The 17561-nt window shown below is 38.3% G+C and overlaps 1 protein-coding gene across 1 annotated transcript in view; it reads right to left on the bottom strand.

The window, feature by feature from the left end:
- GALK2 (galactokinase 2) overlaps window positions 1-17561 on the bottom strand; it is a 135950-nt gene that overhangs the window by 97614 nt on the left and 20775 nt on the right. Inside the window, exons 4-5 of the mRNA XM_068964910.1 lie at window positions 13148-13238; window positions 9910-10056 (exon numbers count right to left, since the gene is read on the bottom strand). Coding sequence (XP_068821011.1) covers window positions 9910-10056; window positions 13148-13238 — 238 coding nt within the window. The remainder of the gene's footprint in view (window positions 1-9909; window positions 10057-13147; window positions 13239-17561) is intronic.

The raw sequence follows: 17561 nt of genomic DNA, 5'->3' as shown, positions 1-17561 counted from the left end.
AGTTGGTTTTCTTTCATTTTTTAAATGGAAGGAAAAGCTTGTTTTTTTTTTAAACTGAGGAATAATTTGGGGTTTTTTTTTCCATTTATTATGCTGAGTACCCTATGAGCACTTTTCAACTTGAAAATACATATTTTCATTTTGGAGAAATGTTATTTTAAAAAATAATAATTTTCTGGGAATGCCCTGACAGGCCAGTAGTTAGGACTTGGTGCTTTCACTTCAGTCGCCCAGGTTCAATACCTGGTCAAGCCATACAGTGAGGCCAAAATGATAATAACAATAATAATAATGATAATTCTCTAATGATTGTTTATTCTGTTTCTTCTTACTGGTTGGATATTGTATTTCCAGGATTGATCTATAAGTTTTCTTATTTTTCTCTCTTTTATTGTCCATCCCTTTTTTCCTACTGTATCAGAATTCTTCCAGCCTTTATACTGAACTTTTTTTTCAGCTACCATATTTTTAATATCCAAAAGCTCTTTCTTACTGTTTGCTCCTTTTTAAAAAGTAGCATTCTATTTTTTTTTCAACATTATACTCTCTGAGGACAACAGGATGAAGTTGAAGGAATTTTCTGCTCTCTTCTGTTTCCTCTGAGTTCCTTTTTCCTTTGTTTACTTCATGTTGAAGGCCTTCTTCCAAAGACCAATTATGTTTTGACAGCCTATCATCCTTAAGAGTGAGTCATGGGTTTCTAATATGCTCATAGAGTAGCTGGAGAATTTCAGTGGAAGGGGGCCACCAAATGTCAGTATTTATGGGTCTTTTCTCTAGGATGGTTCACCATGGTTTAGTTTCCTCTGAGAAGGCTCTTCTAATGTCCCTGCTTGGGTGTGGAGTGGTAAGGCTGCCAGTATGCTAGAGCTGATCAGAGAAAGGGAATTGTACTGTTCAGAGGCAGAATGTCCTTTAATCTCCTAGTTTTCAATCCTATTCTGGTCCAGCCTTTCTCAGTGCTCAATGTCCCCAAGTCCAGATAATCTTTGATTCTCCAGAGACTCCTACAAAGGTGGGGGGAAATGGCTTCCTTATTCAGCCAGGTAAGAGTGGGCTCTGAGAGTCTGGCTGCTCCTCATTAAGACTTTCAAATAAATTTCCACCCACCGTGTCACCCTGCTTCTTGTGATACCCAGTGCCTCTAATTCCTAAGCCTTTCCAGAGAGCTGTGAGTCAGCTTGCTTTCCATCTGCACCACTCTCCACAGGCACTTGGCTTTGACCTTTCTACCACTCTGCTAAGTCATGCACCATCCTTACACCCACTTTCCATCTTTGTATCTTGTGGTTTAGGGTTATTTATTAATATGTCTCCTTGATTTATCAAAGATGGAACTTATGCCTTCTTTTCTTGCTTTCCCTATTTGGAGATAATTTTTTGAGAAAAGAATAATGAACAAGGAGTAAAGAAAGAGAGTAGGTATCTGTTTATTCAGATGGTGACTCAGAATCCACCTGCAATGCAGGAGACCTGGGTTCAATCCCTGGGTTGGGAAGATCTTCTGGAGAAGGGAACAGCTGCCCACTCCAGTATTCTGGCCTGGAGAATCCCCATGGACAGAGGAGTCTGGTGGTCTATAGCCCATGGAGTCACAAAGAATCAAACATGACTGAGCAACTAAACACAGCACAGTCATCTTGAAACTAGAAGTCTGTAGCATTTTTTATTTCACAGATCTTTTATCACAACATACTCATAATTTGTCTTCCAGACCTTCTGGGTAACTAACCATCTTACTTTACCGGTTTCAGATATGCAACGTTTAGTTTATTAGTAAATTAACAAGTTCCACACCTATCTATCATATCCCATTTGCAGTAACTGTTGTCTGCAATTGAATAGGGCACTGAATTTACATACAACTGGGGAGAAATTGTTTATTAATTGAAAGGGCATTAGTTACCAGTGTCTCATGGGCTTTTTCTTATTAGATAGGCTAACCATTCTTTGCTTGCCTTCCTGTCCCTCCATTCTCACACTTCTCTGTACCACCAGGAAACTGATTTCTGTGAATAACTTCCCTAGCCCATCCCAACTCACATCTATTCCCACCCCTTTCACTCCTTCCCTGCCTCACTGCATTTCTGGCAACATTACTCTATAGCCGCAGCTCCCGAAGTATAACGGCTTCAGGTTTCACAGGGAAACCCTTCCTAGTTGCTTCCCTTGACCCTCCCCATGCCTCTGTAAATAGTCTCGTTATTAAACTCCCTTCAATTATACCCTGTGAGCCATTCATTTCCTATGAAGACACTGACTGATATATCAGCAAAAAAAAAAACAAAAAAAGATTTTGAAACAACTCATCTCTAAAGTCCCTTGAGTTCTTGTGTTCTATAATTTTTATAAGAGTCAAGTATATACTTGGCACTTAACTAAAGACTTTGGGCAAATTTGGGGCTTCTTTTCAGTCAAGATTTCTTCTTACTATAGCAAAGAAACTTTTCAAACAAATATGCTCAGGCCCTAGAAAATATAAGCAGTCAGTATAAGTTAGACTAACATGAAAAGTTAGGTTATACATATTGTTCCCTTTAGGCAAGGGAGTGAGATAGTCCTGGTAAAGTACATTTGTTTTTGTTTTTAATTTTTAAAAATTTAGTACAATTAACATACATTATATTAGCTTTCAGTTCAGTTCAGTCACTCAGTCATTTCCGACTCTGCGACCCCATGGAATGCAGCACAACAGGGCTTCCCTGTCCATCACCAACTCCCGGAGCTTGCTCAAACTCATGCCCACAAGTTGGTGATGCCATCCAACCATCTCATCCTCTGTCGTCCCCTTCTCTTGCCTTCAATCTTTCCCAGCATCAGGGTCTTTTCCAATGAGTCAGTACCTTGCATCAGGTGGAAAAAGTATTGGAGCTTCAGCTTCAGCATCAGTCCTTCCAAATGAAAATTCAGGACTGATTTCCTTTAGGGTTGACTGGTTGGATTTCCTTGCAGTCCAATGGACTCTTAAGAGTCTTCTCCAACACCACAGTTCAAAAGCATCAATTCTTTGGCACTCAACTTTCTTTATAGTCCAACTCTCATATCCATACATGACTACTAGAAAAGCCATAGCTTTGACTAGATGGACCTTTGTCAGCAAAGTAATGTCTCTGCTTTTTATATTAGCTTTAGGTAATGATATAATGATTCAATATTTGTATGTATTATGAAATGAAATCATAACAAGTTTAACATCCATCACTATACCTGGTTACACAATTTTTTCTTGTGATGAGAACTTTGAAGATTTACTCTCTTAGAAACTTTCAAATACCCAGAGAGATGTTATGGGGAGGGAGGTGGGAGGGGGGTTCATGCTTGGGAATGCATGTACACCCGTGGTGGATTCATGTCAATGTATGGCAAAACCAATATAGTATTGTAAAGTAAAATAAAGTAAAAATAAAAATTAAAAAAAAATAAAGAACTTGTAAACTTCCCTGGCAAAAAAAAAAAAGAAAGAAATACAGCACTATTAACTATAGTCACCATGCTGTACCCCCATTACATATTTATTTAACTGAAAATTTGTACCATTTGATTCCCTTCAGCCATTTCACCCATCCCTCACCTCTGGCAACTACTAATCCATTCTCTGTATCTATGAGCTTGGTATTTTATTTTTACTTATTTTTCTTTAGTGGTGGTGGTTTAGTTGCTAAGTCATGTTCAACTCTTGCGATCCCATGGACTATGCCTGCCAGGCTCCTCTGTCCATGGGATTCTCCAGGCAGGAATACTGGAGTGGGTTGTCATTTCATTCTCCAGGGTATCTTCCCAAGCCAGGAATCGAACCTGTGTCTCCTGCATTGCAGGCAGATGATTTACCAACTAAGCTATGAAGGAAGACACTACATATAAATGAAATCATTGATAAAACATTTGTCTTTCTCTGTCTGACATTTCACTTTAGCATAATGCCCTCAAGGCCCAGCCATGTTGTCACAAATGGCAAAATTTTATAGCTAAATAATATTCCATTGTGTATATACACACACATACACACACCACGTCATCTTTATCCATTCATCCATCAATGGTTATAGGCTGTTTCCTTTTCTTGGCTATTGTAAATTATGTGTATGGGAACGCACATATCTTTCTGAATCAATGCTTTCATTTTCTTCAAATAAATACCCAGAATTGGAATTGCTGGATCATATGACAATTTAATTTTTAATTTTTTTGAGGAATCTCCATACTAATTTTATAGTGACTGCACCAATTTACATTCCCACTAACAGTGAGCAAGGATTCCGTTTTCTTCACATACTCAGCAACACTTATTATCTCTTATCTTTTTTATCATAGTCATTCTCATAGATATGATATCTCATTATAGTTTTGATATTCATTTCTCTGATGATTAATGATGTTGAGCATCCTTTCCTGTGCTTTTTGGCCATCTGTATGTCTTCTTGGGAAAGCTATTCAGATCCTCTGCTCATTTTTTAATTGGATTATTTGGGTTTGGGGGTTTTTGTTTTTGTTTTTTGCTACTGAGCTATATGCATTCTTTACATTTTTAAAATATTAACCCCTTGTCAGATATCTGATTTGCAAATGTTTTCTCCCTATTATTAGCTTGTCTTTCCATTTCGTTGATGGTTTCCTTTGCTGGCAGAAAGTTTGATACAATTCCTTTGTTTTTTGTTTGTTTTTGTTTTGTCTTGTTTGCTTTTGTTGCCTTTGCTTTTGGTGTCAAATCCAAAAAATCATCACCAAGATCAATGTCAAAGAGCTTCCTGTTTAGGTTTTCTTCCTCTACTTTTATGGTTTTAGGTCTTATATTCAACTCTTTAATATATTTTGATTCATTTAGGGGGTATGGTGTAAGATAAAGGTCACTTTCATTCTTTTGCATGTGACATCCAGTTTTTCCAACACCATTTACTAAAGAGACTGTCCCTTACCCATTGTGTTTTCTTGGCTCCTCTGTTGTAAACTAATTGACCGAATATGCATGGGTTCATTTCTGGACTCTCTATTCTGTTCCATTGATCTATGTATTTGTTTTTATACCCAATACATTTGCTTTTTTTGACTTTGAAACACAGAGACAGCCAGAATTAATTCCAAAGTTACAAGGTTTCCTTTTATCTCCTATTCTTCTTTTCCTGTAGATATTCTACCATCAGAAGGCCAGGAAAATGTGAAAAATAAGTTTTACCAATCCTTCCTTTAAAAAGAATGAATTCCTTGACCTCTGTCCCAACCACACACCAAATTATCTCTTTTTCCAGCCTTATCTAGACGTTTCTACTTTCTCACCTCTCATAGATCCTTTAATTCATTCCTATTTTAAGGTGCTCTTGTCAAGGTTTTCTTCAGCTTCTTTGATGCTAAATTCAATGGATACTTCTTTGTCTTCCTTAACCTCTCAGCAGCATTTGACTCCACTGCTACTCTTTCATGAAATATTATTTTCCTTATCTTTGCTGTTACCTGACTTTTCTACTTTTTCCTCCTAAATGTCTGATTGCTCCTCAGTCTCTTCAAGTGGACATCTCTTCCTCTGTCCATCCCTCAAATCTTCATGCTTGTTGGAACTCTGTCTTAGTCTTCCTCATCTTTCTATCTACATTCTTCCACTGGACGGTCTCCTCCACTCCTATGGCTTCAGAAATCAATTATATACTAATGACACTCAAGTAGACCATGTCAAGTCTGACTATTCCTCCTGGCTTTCAGAGATACTCTTTGTAACTAAACACTAGGTAACTCCATCAGTGTGCCCACAAATTCCTCATACTCATTTTGCTTTCTCTTCAAACCTAATTTTTCATCTATATTCCTTATCCCAGTGAAACACACCAAGCCAGAGATCTGGGTATAATCCTTGATACTCTGGGTCCCACATCCAATAAATAATCAAGTCTTATTGATTCTGTTGGAGATACACCTTAAATCTATCATCTAATTCTCTCCCCATTCTCACTGCCACTTCTGTAAAAGTGGCATCGCTCTACTGCTAAGACAGTTATCTTCAAGTCTAGATCTTATAATAGACCCAGGGCAATCTTTTCAAAATATAGATATAATCAAGTTATTCTCTTCCTAAAGTCTGCAGTGGTTTTACAAACTGCTATCCAAATAAAGCCCAAATTGCTCAACATGGTTTACAAGGCCCAACATCTGGTCTCCTACCCTGTATTTCAAATTATTATGTGTCCGCTAAATTAAGCCTCTTTTAGTTTCTCCAACAAGCCATGATCACTCTTACTCTAGACAACTTCACATGATGTTTCCTCCCCCTGTAACATGACTATCCAATGTTATCAGTGTCATCCTGCTATCAGTAGTTCTTTTTTGGCCCATCAGTACTTCTTGACTAACATCTATGAATTCCTCTGTCTCAGCTTTGATGTACTCAGTTTAGTTCAGTTGCTCAGTCGTGTCAGACTCTGTGCCTCCACTGACTGCAGCATGCCAGGCCTCCCTGTCCATCACAAACTCCTGGAGTTTACTCAAACTCATGTCCATTCAGTTGGTGAGGCCATCCAACCATCTCATCCTCTGTCGTCCCCTTCTCCTCCCACCTTAAATCTTTCCCAGCATCAGGGTCTTTTCCAGTTAGTCAGTTCTTCACATCAAGCAGCGAAAGCACTGGAGTTTCAGCTTCAACATCAGTCCTTCCAATGAATATTCAGGACTGATTTCCTTTAAGATGGACTGGTTGGATCTCCTTGCAGTCCAAGGGACTCTCAAGAGTCTTCTCCAACACCACAGTTCAAAAGCATCAATTCTTTGGCACTCAAATTCTTTATACTCCAACTCTCACATCCATACATGACTACTGGAAAAACTGTAGCTTTGACTAGATGGACTTTTCTTGGCAAAGTAATGTCTCTGCTTTTTAATATGCTGTCTAAGTTGGTCATAACTTTTCTTCCAAGGAGAAAGCATCTTTTAATTTCATGGCTGCAAGTCACCATCTGCAGTGATTTTAGAGCCCCCCAAAATAAAATCTGTCACTGTTTCTACTGTTTCCCCATCTATTTGCCATGAAGAGATGGGACCAGATGCCATGATCTTAATTTTCTGAATGTTGAGCTTTAAGCCTACTTTTTCACTTTCCTCTTTCACTTTCATTAAGAGGCTTTTTAGTTCTTCTTTGCTTTCTGCCATAAGAGTGGTGTCATCTGCATATCTGAGGTTATTGAGATTTCTCCTGGCAATCTTGATTCCAGCTTGTGCTTCATCCAGCCCAGCGTTTCTCATGATGTACTCTTCACATAAGTTAAATAAGCAGGGAGACAATATACAGCCTTGGCGTACTCCTTTCCCAATTCGGAACCAGTCTGTTGTTCCATGTCCAGTTCTAACTGTTGCTTCCTGACCTGCATACAGGTTTCTCAAGAGGCAAGTCAGATAGTCTCGTATTCCCCTCTCTTTAAGAATTTTCCACAGTTTGTCGTGATTCACACAGTCAAAGGCTTTGGCATAATCAATAAAGCAGAAATAGATGTTTTCCTGGAACTCTCTTGCCTTTACAATGATCCAACAGATGTTGGCAATTTGATCTCTGGTTCCTCTGCCTTTTCTAAATCCAGCTTGAACATCTGCAAGTTCATGGTTCATGTACTGTTGAAGCCTGGCTTGGAGAATTTTGAGCATTACTTTACTAGCATGTAAGATGAGTAAAATTGTGCGGTAGTTTGAGCATTCTTTGGCACTGCTTTTCTTTCAGATTGGAATGAGAACTGACCTTTCCAGTCCCATGGCCACTGCTGCGTTTTCCAAATTTGCTGGCATGTTGAGTGCAACACTTTCACAGCATCATCTTTTAGGATTTGAAATAGCTCAATTGGAATTCCATCACATCCACTAACTTTGTTCGCAGTGATTCTTCCTAAGGCCCACTTGACTTCGCATTCCAGGATGTCTGGCTCTAGGTGAGTAATTATACCATCCTGATTATCCGGGCCATGAAGATCTTTTTTCACAGTTCTGTGTATTCTTGCCACCTCTTAATATCTTCTGCTTCTGTTAAGTCCATACCATTTCTGTCCTTCATTGTCTCCATCTTTGCATGAAATGTTCCCTTGGTATCTCTAATTTTCTTGAAGAGATCTCTAGTCTTTCCCATTCTGTTGTTTTCCTCTATTTCTTTGCACTGATCACTGAGGAAGGCTTTCTTATCTCTCCTTGCTATTCTTTGGAACTCTGCATTCAGATGGGTATATCTTTCCTTTCCTCCTTTGCTTTTCACTTCTTTTCTTTTCACAGCTATATGTAAGGCCTCTTCAGACAGCCATTTTGCTTTTTTGTATTTCTTTTTCTTGGGGATGGTCTTGATCCCTCTCTCCTGTACAGCGTCATGAACCTCTGTCCATAGTTCTTCAGGCACTGTTTATCAGATCTAATCCCTTGAATCTATTTCTCACTTCCAGTGTATAATTACAAGGGATTTGATTTAGGTCATACCTGAATGGTCTAGTGGTTTTCCTTACTTTTCTCAAGTCTGAATTTGGCAATAAGGAGCTCATGATCTGAGCCACAGTCAGCTCCCGGTCTTGTTTTTGCTGACTGTATAGAGTTTCTCCATCTTTGGCTGCAAAGAATATAATCAATCTGATTTCGATATTGACCATCTGGTGATGTCCATGTATAGTCTTCTCTCGTGTTGTTGGAAGAGGGTGTTTGATATGACCAGTGCATTCTCGGCAAAACTCTATTAGACGTACTATGTGCTCTAAATCTGGATTAGATCTGCTCCCATAGCACACTAGTATCCACTTATCAAACTCTGTTATAGTTGCCTATTCACTAGTCTCTATTCCCTTTTTTAGATAATAAGTACTATTAATATGAAGGCTAAAACTATACCTATTATATTACCAATGCCTTGACCATTAGCTGGCACAAAGTAGGCACTAGGGAAGTAGTGATTGAATGATAAATGAATAAACAAATAAACCACCAGATTAAACATAGCACCAGTGGAAGCAGATTTTACACATGGACTTTCTTTCCCTTACTTTCTCTTTTCTCAACAAACAACAACAAATTAGTTATCCTTCCCTCCAAATAAGCAATTGCTTACAAAGGACTAATTAATGGCAGTTAAAGAGAATTCTATCTGAGCCTTTGCTTTCTTCTTAATTTTTTTCTTTCTTCCTACAAATAAAATTTTTGAACTGAAAGTTTAAGCAGATCAAAGAAAGACATGTAGCTGACTTTCTCTTGATCTGCCTATTGCCCAGTCTATATTCCTAGACATCTGTAAATGTGGTAGTACATGTACAAGGGATAAAAAAGAACATATGATAATATTTTTTTTTGAGCCAGACCTCCAAAACATTAATCAAAGCTGAGCATACCTACTCTGAACTGCGAAATCAGAGATTTATTGAACTTGTAAAGTTGAGGCTTTCTGACCTCTTGTAGAATTTATGTCTTCTTTAAATAAGCATTTCCTCTTTGCAATGAAGTATTTTTTTCAAGTTTATTTTAGTGACTAAGCTGCTGGTATAAATAGATATGTTATTTAGTTCCTTTATTGCCTGGTTTTCACCCTTTTTACCCATTTCTTGTCAAATATTTAACTGAAGGTTTTGGGTGAAAATAAGCAGGCCCAATTATGAAGCCTAGAATTTCCTCCCTTAAGTTCACTTGTTAATAAGGTGATTTAAAAAGACCTCCATGCATTCAATCTCCCCACTTAATTAATCTAAGAGCATTTTGATACAGTTCTTCACATATTCGCTTACTGTTTGGAAGGTATCAACTACCTTGTAGTTTATCACAAGCAGAACTTGCTAAGTTACAACTCATGCCCCATGTGTGCAGTCCTTTCAGGTAAGACAAAGTTTTTCAATCAAACAAAGGCACTCTAATTTTGAGATCTGGATACTAGTACTTTAGAAAGAGGGGATTCTATCAGGTTAAATCTTTCAAACTGGTTACCTTGGATAGGTTCATGCCCAGCACTGTGAGTGTCACCAAGCCAGCACAGCAGACCAGAGCACTGGAGCTGGAGAGGCCAGAACTCGGTGGGATGTTTCCATCTACCAAGCAGTTCATTCCAGTCAGGTCACTGAGACCAAAGTGTTCCTAGAATAGAAGGAAAACTAGCACGAGTAACTCTGCTTGGATTCAAGGAGTAGCAGAAAGTTCTTTCATTACTCAGAGAGCAAAAGCCTCACAATGGACTTATTATGCTACTTATAGAAACAACTTGTGCAACTCAATTTAGTTGAGTCCATACATGACATTTTATTTAATGGCTGTTGGCCACAGGGCACTATAATTTGAAGACTAATTTTTACTTTGTTGAACAAAAAGCTACTGATCCATTTCCTAAAATTGCTCTGAGTGGTCTTTTTCATGAATATGAATTGATTTAAACAAATATGGAGAAATATTAAACAATTATAATTCAAGTAGCAAGACAAGAAATACACAGCTATTACTGAGGCAGGTTAAATCTCTATATGGCACATCCCAACACTCTGTCATTGTAAAAGTCCAACACCAAGCAGTGGTTTGTTTCTATGCAGTATTCTATCTAATGCTTTTCTTCAGAGGACCTTCCAACCTTTCTCAGAAATTTTATTTATGGAAAAACCTAGGTACCGAAGAGTAAGAGACTTTCCCAAGATTACATATAGGGAAATGGAAGTAGGACTGAGGTCGCTGATTTCTGGTTGAGAACTTCCCCACTGCGGTCAGAAACCTGGGCCAGCATACTGTCACTGTGATTTAATGTAAGTCAGCGATATGAGGAAATCCAGATTTTTACCCAAGTTTATAGATACAATTTAGCCATATGGTAGCTTTCAAGACAGCCAAATTAGAATTCAGCCACAAATGAGAATGCAGCCTATTAAAGCAGGGAAACTCTATTTCTACAAAATAGGAAAGTCCAAAAAAATAATCAGACTCTGATCTCAAGATCAAGCTCTAAGATACATAGATCAATACGCAGGGTGAGGACACTTAGGATGATATCATATCATATCCTTTGTGGTTTGGGATTAAAACTAAATTCAAGGTAACTTCCTTCTAAAGAAAAAGTACCACCATGTTTACAGATTATTCAAAGGGTTCAAGACCAAAGTACAAAATACTACCATATTACATAATTATGCATTTCATCATACATATTATTCTAGGGAGAAATTTCAATAAACTAGATAAAATAGCCAAAGTAACAACAAAACTCTGCAAATAAAAGACCAGTTTTTTTCCTTTTTTTTTAAATCTCTTTTCCCCCTAAACTGGCAAAACTCATCCACCACAAAAGAAGAGATTTAGCTGGATGTACTTCTCTTCTTGATTTCAAATGATCTAAAAATTTCCTTTCCAGAAATATAAATTATAAACTGAAGTATTGCTGCTGCCAATGCCCTTTCACACAGAACACCAGACAGCTTGTTTAAAAAAATCCTTGGAGAACGCTATATATTTAACCATAAACTGATCCACAGGGTGTCTTGAATGTGAATCATACTTACAAACTTATCACGCAATGTTTAAATTAAAATGTACAACAGATTCAAAATGCAAATGGGCTTTGCCAAATTCAGAAATAGTGCTATCCCATAAGGATAACATGTTTAATTTAATATAAACAGATTATCCACTGGAACTTTCTAGTATTTGAATCTGAAGGTTTCTAAAAGGCTAACATTTAAATTACTTCTCTGCCAAACATTCATTACACAGACCTGCTTTTGCACGTAAGCTGTCAAATCAAAAGGGAAGGCTGTAAGACCTGAAATTCTCAAATACAACACAAGGCACATTTGTTCTTTTGGTCACTCTATCCATATGCTACAGAAGGCATGTTGCTACAAGAAAGATGAAATTGTATTTGCCAACAAATGTTTCCAAATACTATAATTCCCACTAATGTTTGTGACAAGCCAAATGATTTGAAGATTTAAAACCTGCCAGTAACTTTTCTGTACGTTGTTACCATCTGTCTGGGAAAAAGAAAGGAAGGAAGAGATGGGGGCAGGGGAAGAAAGGGAAGTAGGGAGAAAGAAAGATACATACAGAATCACCATAATTAGAGTACCGGATTATACAACAGAAATAAATACGATGCATATCTGTAATGGATATGCCACTGAATCCTACGCTACTCATGACAAAGTTTCAGATAGCAGCATCAGACAGTAAAGAACACAAGCTCTCCAAAACATGAATTTTAGCAAACAAATCAAATTGACTTAGCAAATCAATTTTCTTTCTTCCTTCATACTTTTTTAATTAGGAGAGAAAGTAGAAATATTTCATCTTCTCATACATGACATTGCTGCTGCTGCTGCTGCTAAGCTGCTTCAGTCATGTCTGACTCTGTGCGACCCCATAGACGGCAGCCCACCAGGTTCCACCACCCCTGGGATTCTCCAGGCAAGAACACTGGAGCGGGTTGCCATTTCCTTCTCCAATGCATGAAAGTGAAAAGTGAAAGTGAAGTTGCTCAGTCGTGTCCGACTCTTCGCGACCCCATGGACTGCAGCCCACCAGGCTCCTCTGTCCATGGGATTTGCCAGGCAAAAGTACTGGAGTGGGGTGCCATTGCCTTCTCTGAGATATTCAAAGTATTCAGTGTTTCCAGGAAAACTCTTATTTTCCTTATTAAAATCACTATATCTTTTTTTAAACCCCATCTGAAGTAGTAATAACAAAACTAAGTTAGCATTGATTGAATGCCTACTATGTGTCAAGCACTGTGTGATCCTTCCAACAACTCTTTGTTGAGATAATAATAACATATTTCACACACAGCAAATCTGAGACTTAAGGAGTTAAATCAACACAGCTGGGTAGAGTCTAGACTCAAACCCAGGACTGTCCAGCTCTAAATTCTATTACAGTGTGCACTTATACATCACTAGAACAAAATGTAAATAATACTACCAGAATGTATCTTTCAAAAGAAAATTTCAACAAAGATTTGAAAACTAGAACAAAGTATCAAATGCACATGACTTATGAACAGCCACTACAGCCCCTGATGAACACCACCCAGAAACAGTCATATCTACTCTATCCCCTGAAATACGTTCATGAGCAAAACAAAGCAGAAACATCAGCCCTGAAAGGAGACAAAAATGATACAGTAAATGAAATAAATCTTGATATAATAAACATCATAACCTCAACTGCTAGTAGCTGCTTTATACTGATTTACCTGAATTCCTTTAAATCCACATAGGAAATAGTTGTGCCACAGAGGCTTGGTTTTGTCAATCTGGATGTTATTAGCACTAGTACTGAAGTCCCTGCAAAAGCAAACAACAGTTAATTGAAGTCTAGAGGCTTTGTGCTACAGAATGGATGGCTGACTGCTGCCATCTTGTGCCAGGACAATAACAGTGACATTTTATTTTCCATTTGCTTCTCATATACGTACTCCACAGTCTACCCAAAAAACAACAAACATCTCCAGCTGCTAAAAATTAAGAAAATTTTTGGTGACCTTAATAACTAAACTACTTTCAACTGGCCCTTTTTACTTCCTGAAAGGGAGAGAAATTAATATATTTTAGCATAATCTACACCACTGTATTTCACAATGGCCCTTATTAAGTTGGTATAAACCACATAAATGCTTATCCTTTGGGCCTTCTGTTTGACATACCTTTTACTAGAACACAAGTACTCAAAGCCTTTTTTGCCCACACTCTGCCACCCATCCAGTTTTACCATCTGCACAGTTTAAGAAAAAGAAGGAATAAACAAAGCAAATGATGCTTCTAATGGATCATAACTCATTGAGTAAAATGAGATTCCATGATTCTATATGAGTATAAAATAACAAATGAATAAATAGCTAAATGAAGGAGAATGGAAAGTACTTCCTTAGAGCAAAATGCCAACTAATAGAAGAAATAATAAAAATCAAAAAATCACTATTTGGCAAACTCCATGACAATCATTTCAGGAAGGAATCATCAATGGATGCTAAAGTTACTGAGTAAAAACTTGATGAGAAACAAGATATCTATATAAACTTGAAGTATTTCCTTACCAGATATCTGCTGAAAAGGAAAAAAAATAGTAACTTTATGGTAATCTGGCAGACAACTCCTTAGCCAAATGATCAAAATTAACAACAGTTAAAGGAACATCACGTGCCTCCTTGATATGATCCACCGAGGACACATCAGTTGACATGTGGGAATTCTTCATACTATTTTTGTGACTTCCTTGAAAGTCAAAAGTTATTTCAGAATGAAAAATAGATAGGCTTCAAAATCAGCCCAAAGAATAAAAGATGTGAAGTGGGAGAGGGGTGGAGATCAAATCAAAAGTGAGGAAATAAGTAACATTCCCAAACTGACTGAATGCTCTTCATATATAGCTTACTAAATAACTACTATGAGCCACTCACTGCAGAGGTGCCTTCCAAGCATCATCTTAATAACATGGACATATTATCTCCTAAGAAAAATATGGGATGACCACTTAACTGTGCGAGGCGTTCACAGGAATATAAAGGTAAAGTGTGAAGGGCTTATCTTTCAAGCCTCTGTAATCTAGCCAAGACAGCCTGAGCACAAATCACACTCACATTAGCACTGCCATGTGATGGTATGTAACGTGGGGTGGGATGCAAGGCCAAGAGGGCACCTGCTGGGCTGCACTCCATAGGCCTGCAAATCTTGTAGCTGCCCAGGCTTGAGATCGAACAAAGAGCCTAGAGACAGCAACAGAGATATCAAGGGTTTGTTGGATCGAGGATATTACAAGTCTGCAGCAAAACACGCTGCCCTACGGTGTACGGCAGACAAGAGGCAAGACATGGCAGTAATCTTTCTATTCAGGGAAGAAGGAGGCTACCATTTATAGGGGGAATTGATGTCAGGTTGGCTCATCAGTTACTAGGGAAACCAGCAGCTGGGATCCGTGGCAAGCTCATGATTAAGGACTAATTAAGCCCTATGATTAGGGTACAGGTGGAGCAGGGACTGGTACAGCAGGAGATGTACAGAGAGCAAGAGAATAGCTGTTTTGAATGGCCTGACCATACAACAATTTTTATAGTTAGCACATTAGAGTATAAAGGGGAGGCTTTCCTGGAGGCTAAGAGAAATCTAGTGACTCTCCAGGGACCCAAACAGCCTGACCCCAGCTCTCAAACACTTTACTATCACCCACAGGAATTAAAATTTATTGACTATAGTCAATAAGAGGTCCCAGAATTTGGAAAGCAGAAAAGATTATGTTAGCAAAACTGAATGGGCTCTGCTCCAAGATAAGCAGATCTGGGAAGTCACCACAAAGAAAACTCAAGAAAGAAGGCTGGGGGACAAGGGTGATGGTATACTAGGGAAACTAGTAGAGGAGGAGATTTGTGCATATGTAGGAAGTTAGATGAGAAACATCAAAGAAAAGGCTAATAATCCCCAGTCTAATTCCTTCAGACTTAGAAACATAGTTTAAAAACCAAAATGTGATGTAACCACACATTTAAGAAAGTGGATAAAACATTTAAAAAAACGTCTTGGCAAACATGTGGAGCAACTGGAACTCCAATACACTGGTGTGCGAATGTAAAATTATACAACCACTCTTGAAAACAGGCAAAGTCTTAAGATAAACCAGACAGTCCACTCCTGGGTATTTACCAAACAAAACACATGTCCATACATAGATCTGTACACAAATATTCATAGCAGGTCGTACCTGAATGGTCTAGTAGTTTTCCTTACTTTCTTCAATATATGTCTTAATTTGACAAAAAAAGAGTTCATGTTCTGACCCATAGTCAGCTCTCAGTCTTGTTTGTGATGACTGTATAGAGCTTCTCCATCTTTGGCTGCAAAGAATATAATCAATCTGAATTTGGTACTGACCATCTGGTAATGTCCACATGTAGATTCTTCTCTTGTGTTGTTGGAACTGGGTGTTTGCTATGATCAGTGCATTCTCTTGGCAAAACTGTTTGCCTTTGCCCTGCTTCAGTTTGTACTCCAAGGTCAAATTTGCCTGTTATTCCAGGTATCTCTCAACTTGCTACTTTTACATTCCAGGCCCCTATAATAAAAAGGACATCTTTTGGGGGTGTTAGTTCTAGAAGGTCTTATAGGTCTTGATAGAACCGTTCAACTTCAGCTTCTTCAGCATTACTGGTCAGGGCATAGACTTGGATTACTGTGATATTGAACGGTTTGCCTTGGAAATGAACAGAGATCATTCTGTCATTTTTGAGATTGCATCTAAGTTCTGCATTTCAGACTCTTTTGTTGACTATGATGGCTATTCCATTTCTTCAAAGGGATTCTTGCCCACAGTAGTAGATATAATGGTCATCTGAGTTAAATTCCCCCATTCCAGTCCAATTTAGTTTGCTGATTCCTAAAATGTCGATGTTCACTTTTGAGGTCTCCTGTTTGACCACTTCCAAATTGCCTTGATTCATGGACCTAATATTCCAGGTTCCTATGCAATATTGCTCTTTACAGCATTGGATTTCACTTCAATCACCAGTCACATCCACAAGTGGGTGCTGTTTTTGCTATGGCTCCGTCTCTTCATTCTTTCTGGAATTATTTCTCCACTGATCTCCAGTAGCATATTGGGCACCTACTGACCTGGGGAGTTCATCTTGCAGTTCATCTTTTTGCCTTTTCATACTTTTCAGGGTGGCAAATAGATACAAGGGATTATTAGATATGACAGAGTGTCTGAAGAACTATGGACGTAGGTTCATGACATTTTACAGGAGGCAGAGATCAAGACCATCCCCAAGAAAAAGATACACAAAAAGGCAAAATGGTTGTCTGAGGAGGCCTTACAAATAGCTCTGAAAAGAAGTGAAAGGCAAAGGAGAAAAGGAAAGATATACCCATTTGAATGCAGAGTTCCAAAGAATAGCAAGGAGAGATAAGAAAGCCTTCCTCGGTGATCAGTGCAAAGAAATAGAGGAAAGCAATAGAATGGGAAAGACTAGAGATCTCTTCAAGAAAATTAGAGATACAAAGGGAACATTTCATGCCAAGATGGGCACAATAAAGGACAGAAATGGTATGGAGTTAACAGAAGCAGAAGATACTAAGAAGAAGTGGCAAGAATACACAGAAGAACTATACAAAAAAGATCTTCACAACCCATATAATCACGATGATCACTCACCTAGAGCCAGATATCCTGGAACACAAAGTCAAGTGGGCCTTAGGAAGCATCATTATGAACAAAGCTAGTGGAGGTGATGGAATTCCATTGAGCTATTTCAAATCCTAAAAGATAATGCTGTGAAAGTACTGCACTCAATACGCCAGCAAATTTGGAAAACTCAGCAGTGGCCACAGGACTGAAAAAGGTCAGTTCTCATTCCAATCCCAAAGAAAGGGAAGGCCAAAGAATGCTCAAACTACCACACAATTTCACTCATTTCACATGTTAACAAAGTAAAATTCTCTAAGCCAGGCTTCAACAGTACGTGAACTGTGAACTTCCATATGTTCAAGCTGGATTTAGAAAAGGCAGAGGAACCAGAGATCAAATTGCCAACATCTGCTGGATCATCAAAAAGGCAAGAGAGTTCCAAAAAATCATCTATTTCTGCTTTATTGACTTCACCAAAGCCTTTGACTGTGTAG

The sequence above is a fragment of the Capricornis sumatraensis genome, chromosome 2 (genome assembly GCF_032405125.1).
Source record: "Capricornis sumatraensis isolate serow.1 chromosome 2, serow.2, whole genome shotgun sequence".
Taxonomy (NCBI): Eukaryota; Metazoa; Chordata; class Mammalia; order Artiodactyla; family Bovidae; genus Capricornis; species Capricornis sumatraensis.
Note: the sequence above shows the minus strand (reverse complement) of the source record. Positions and strands in the feature narration are given on the sequence as shown.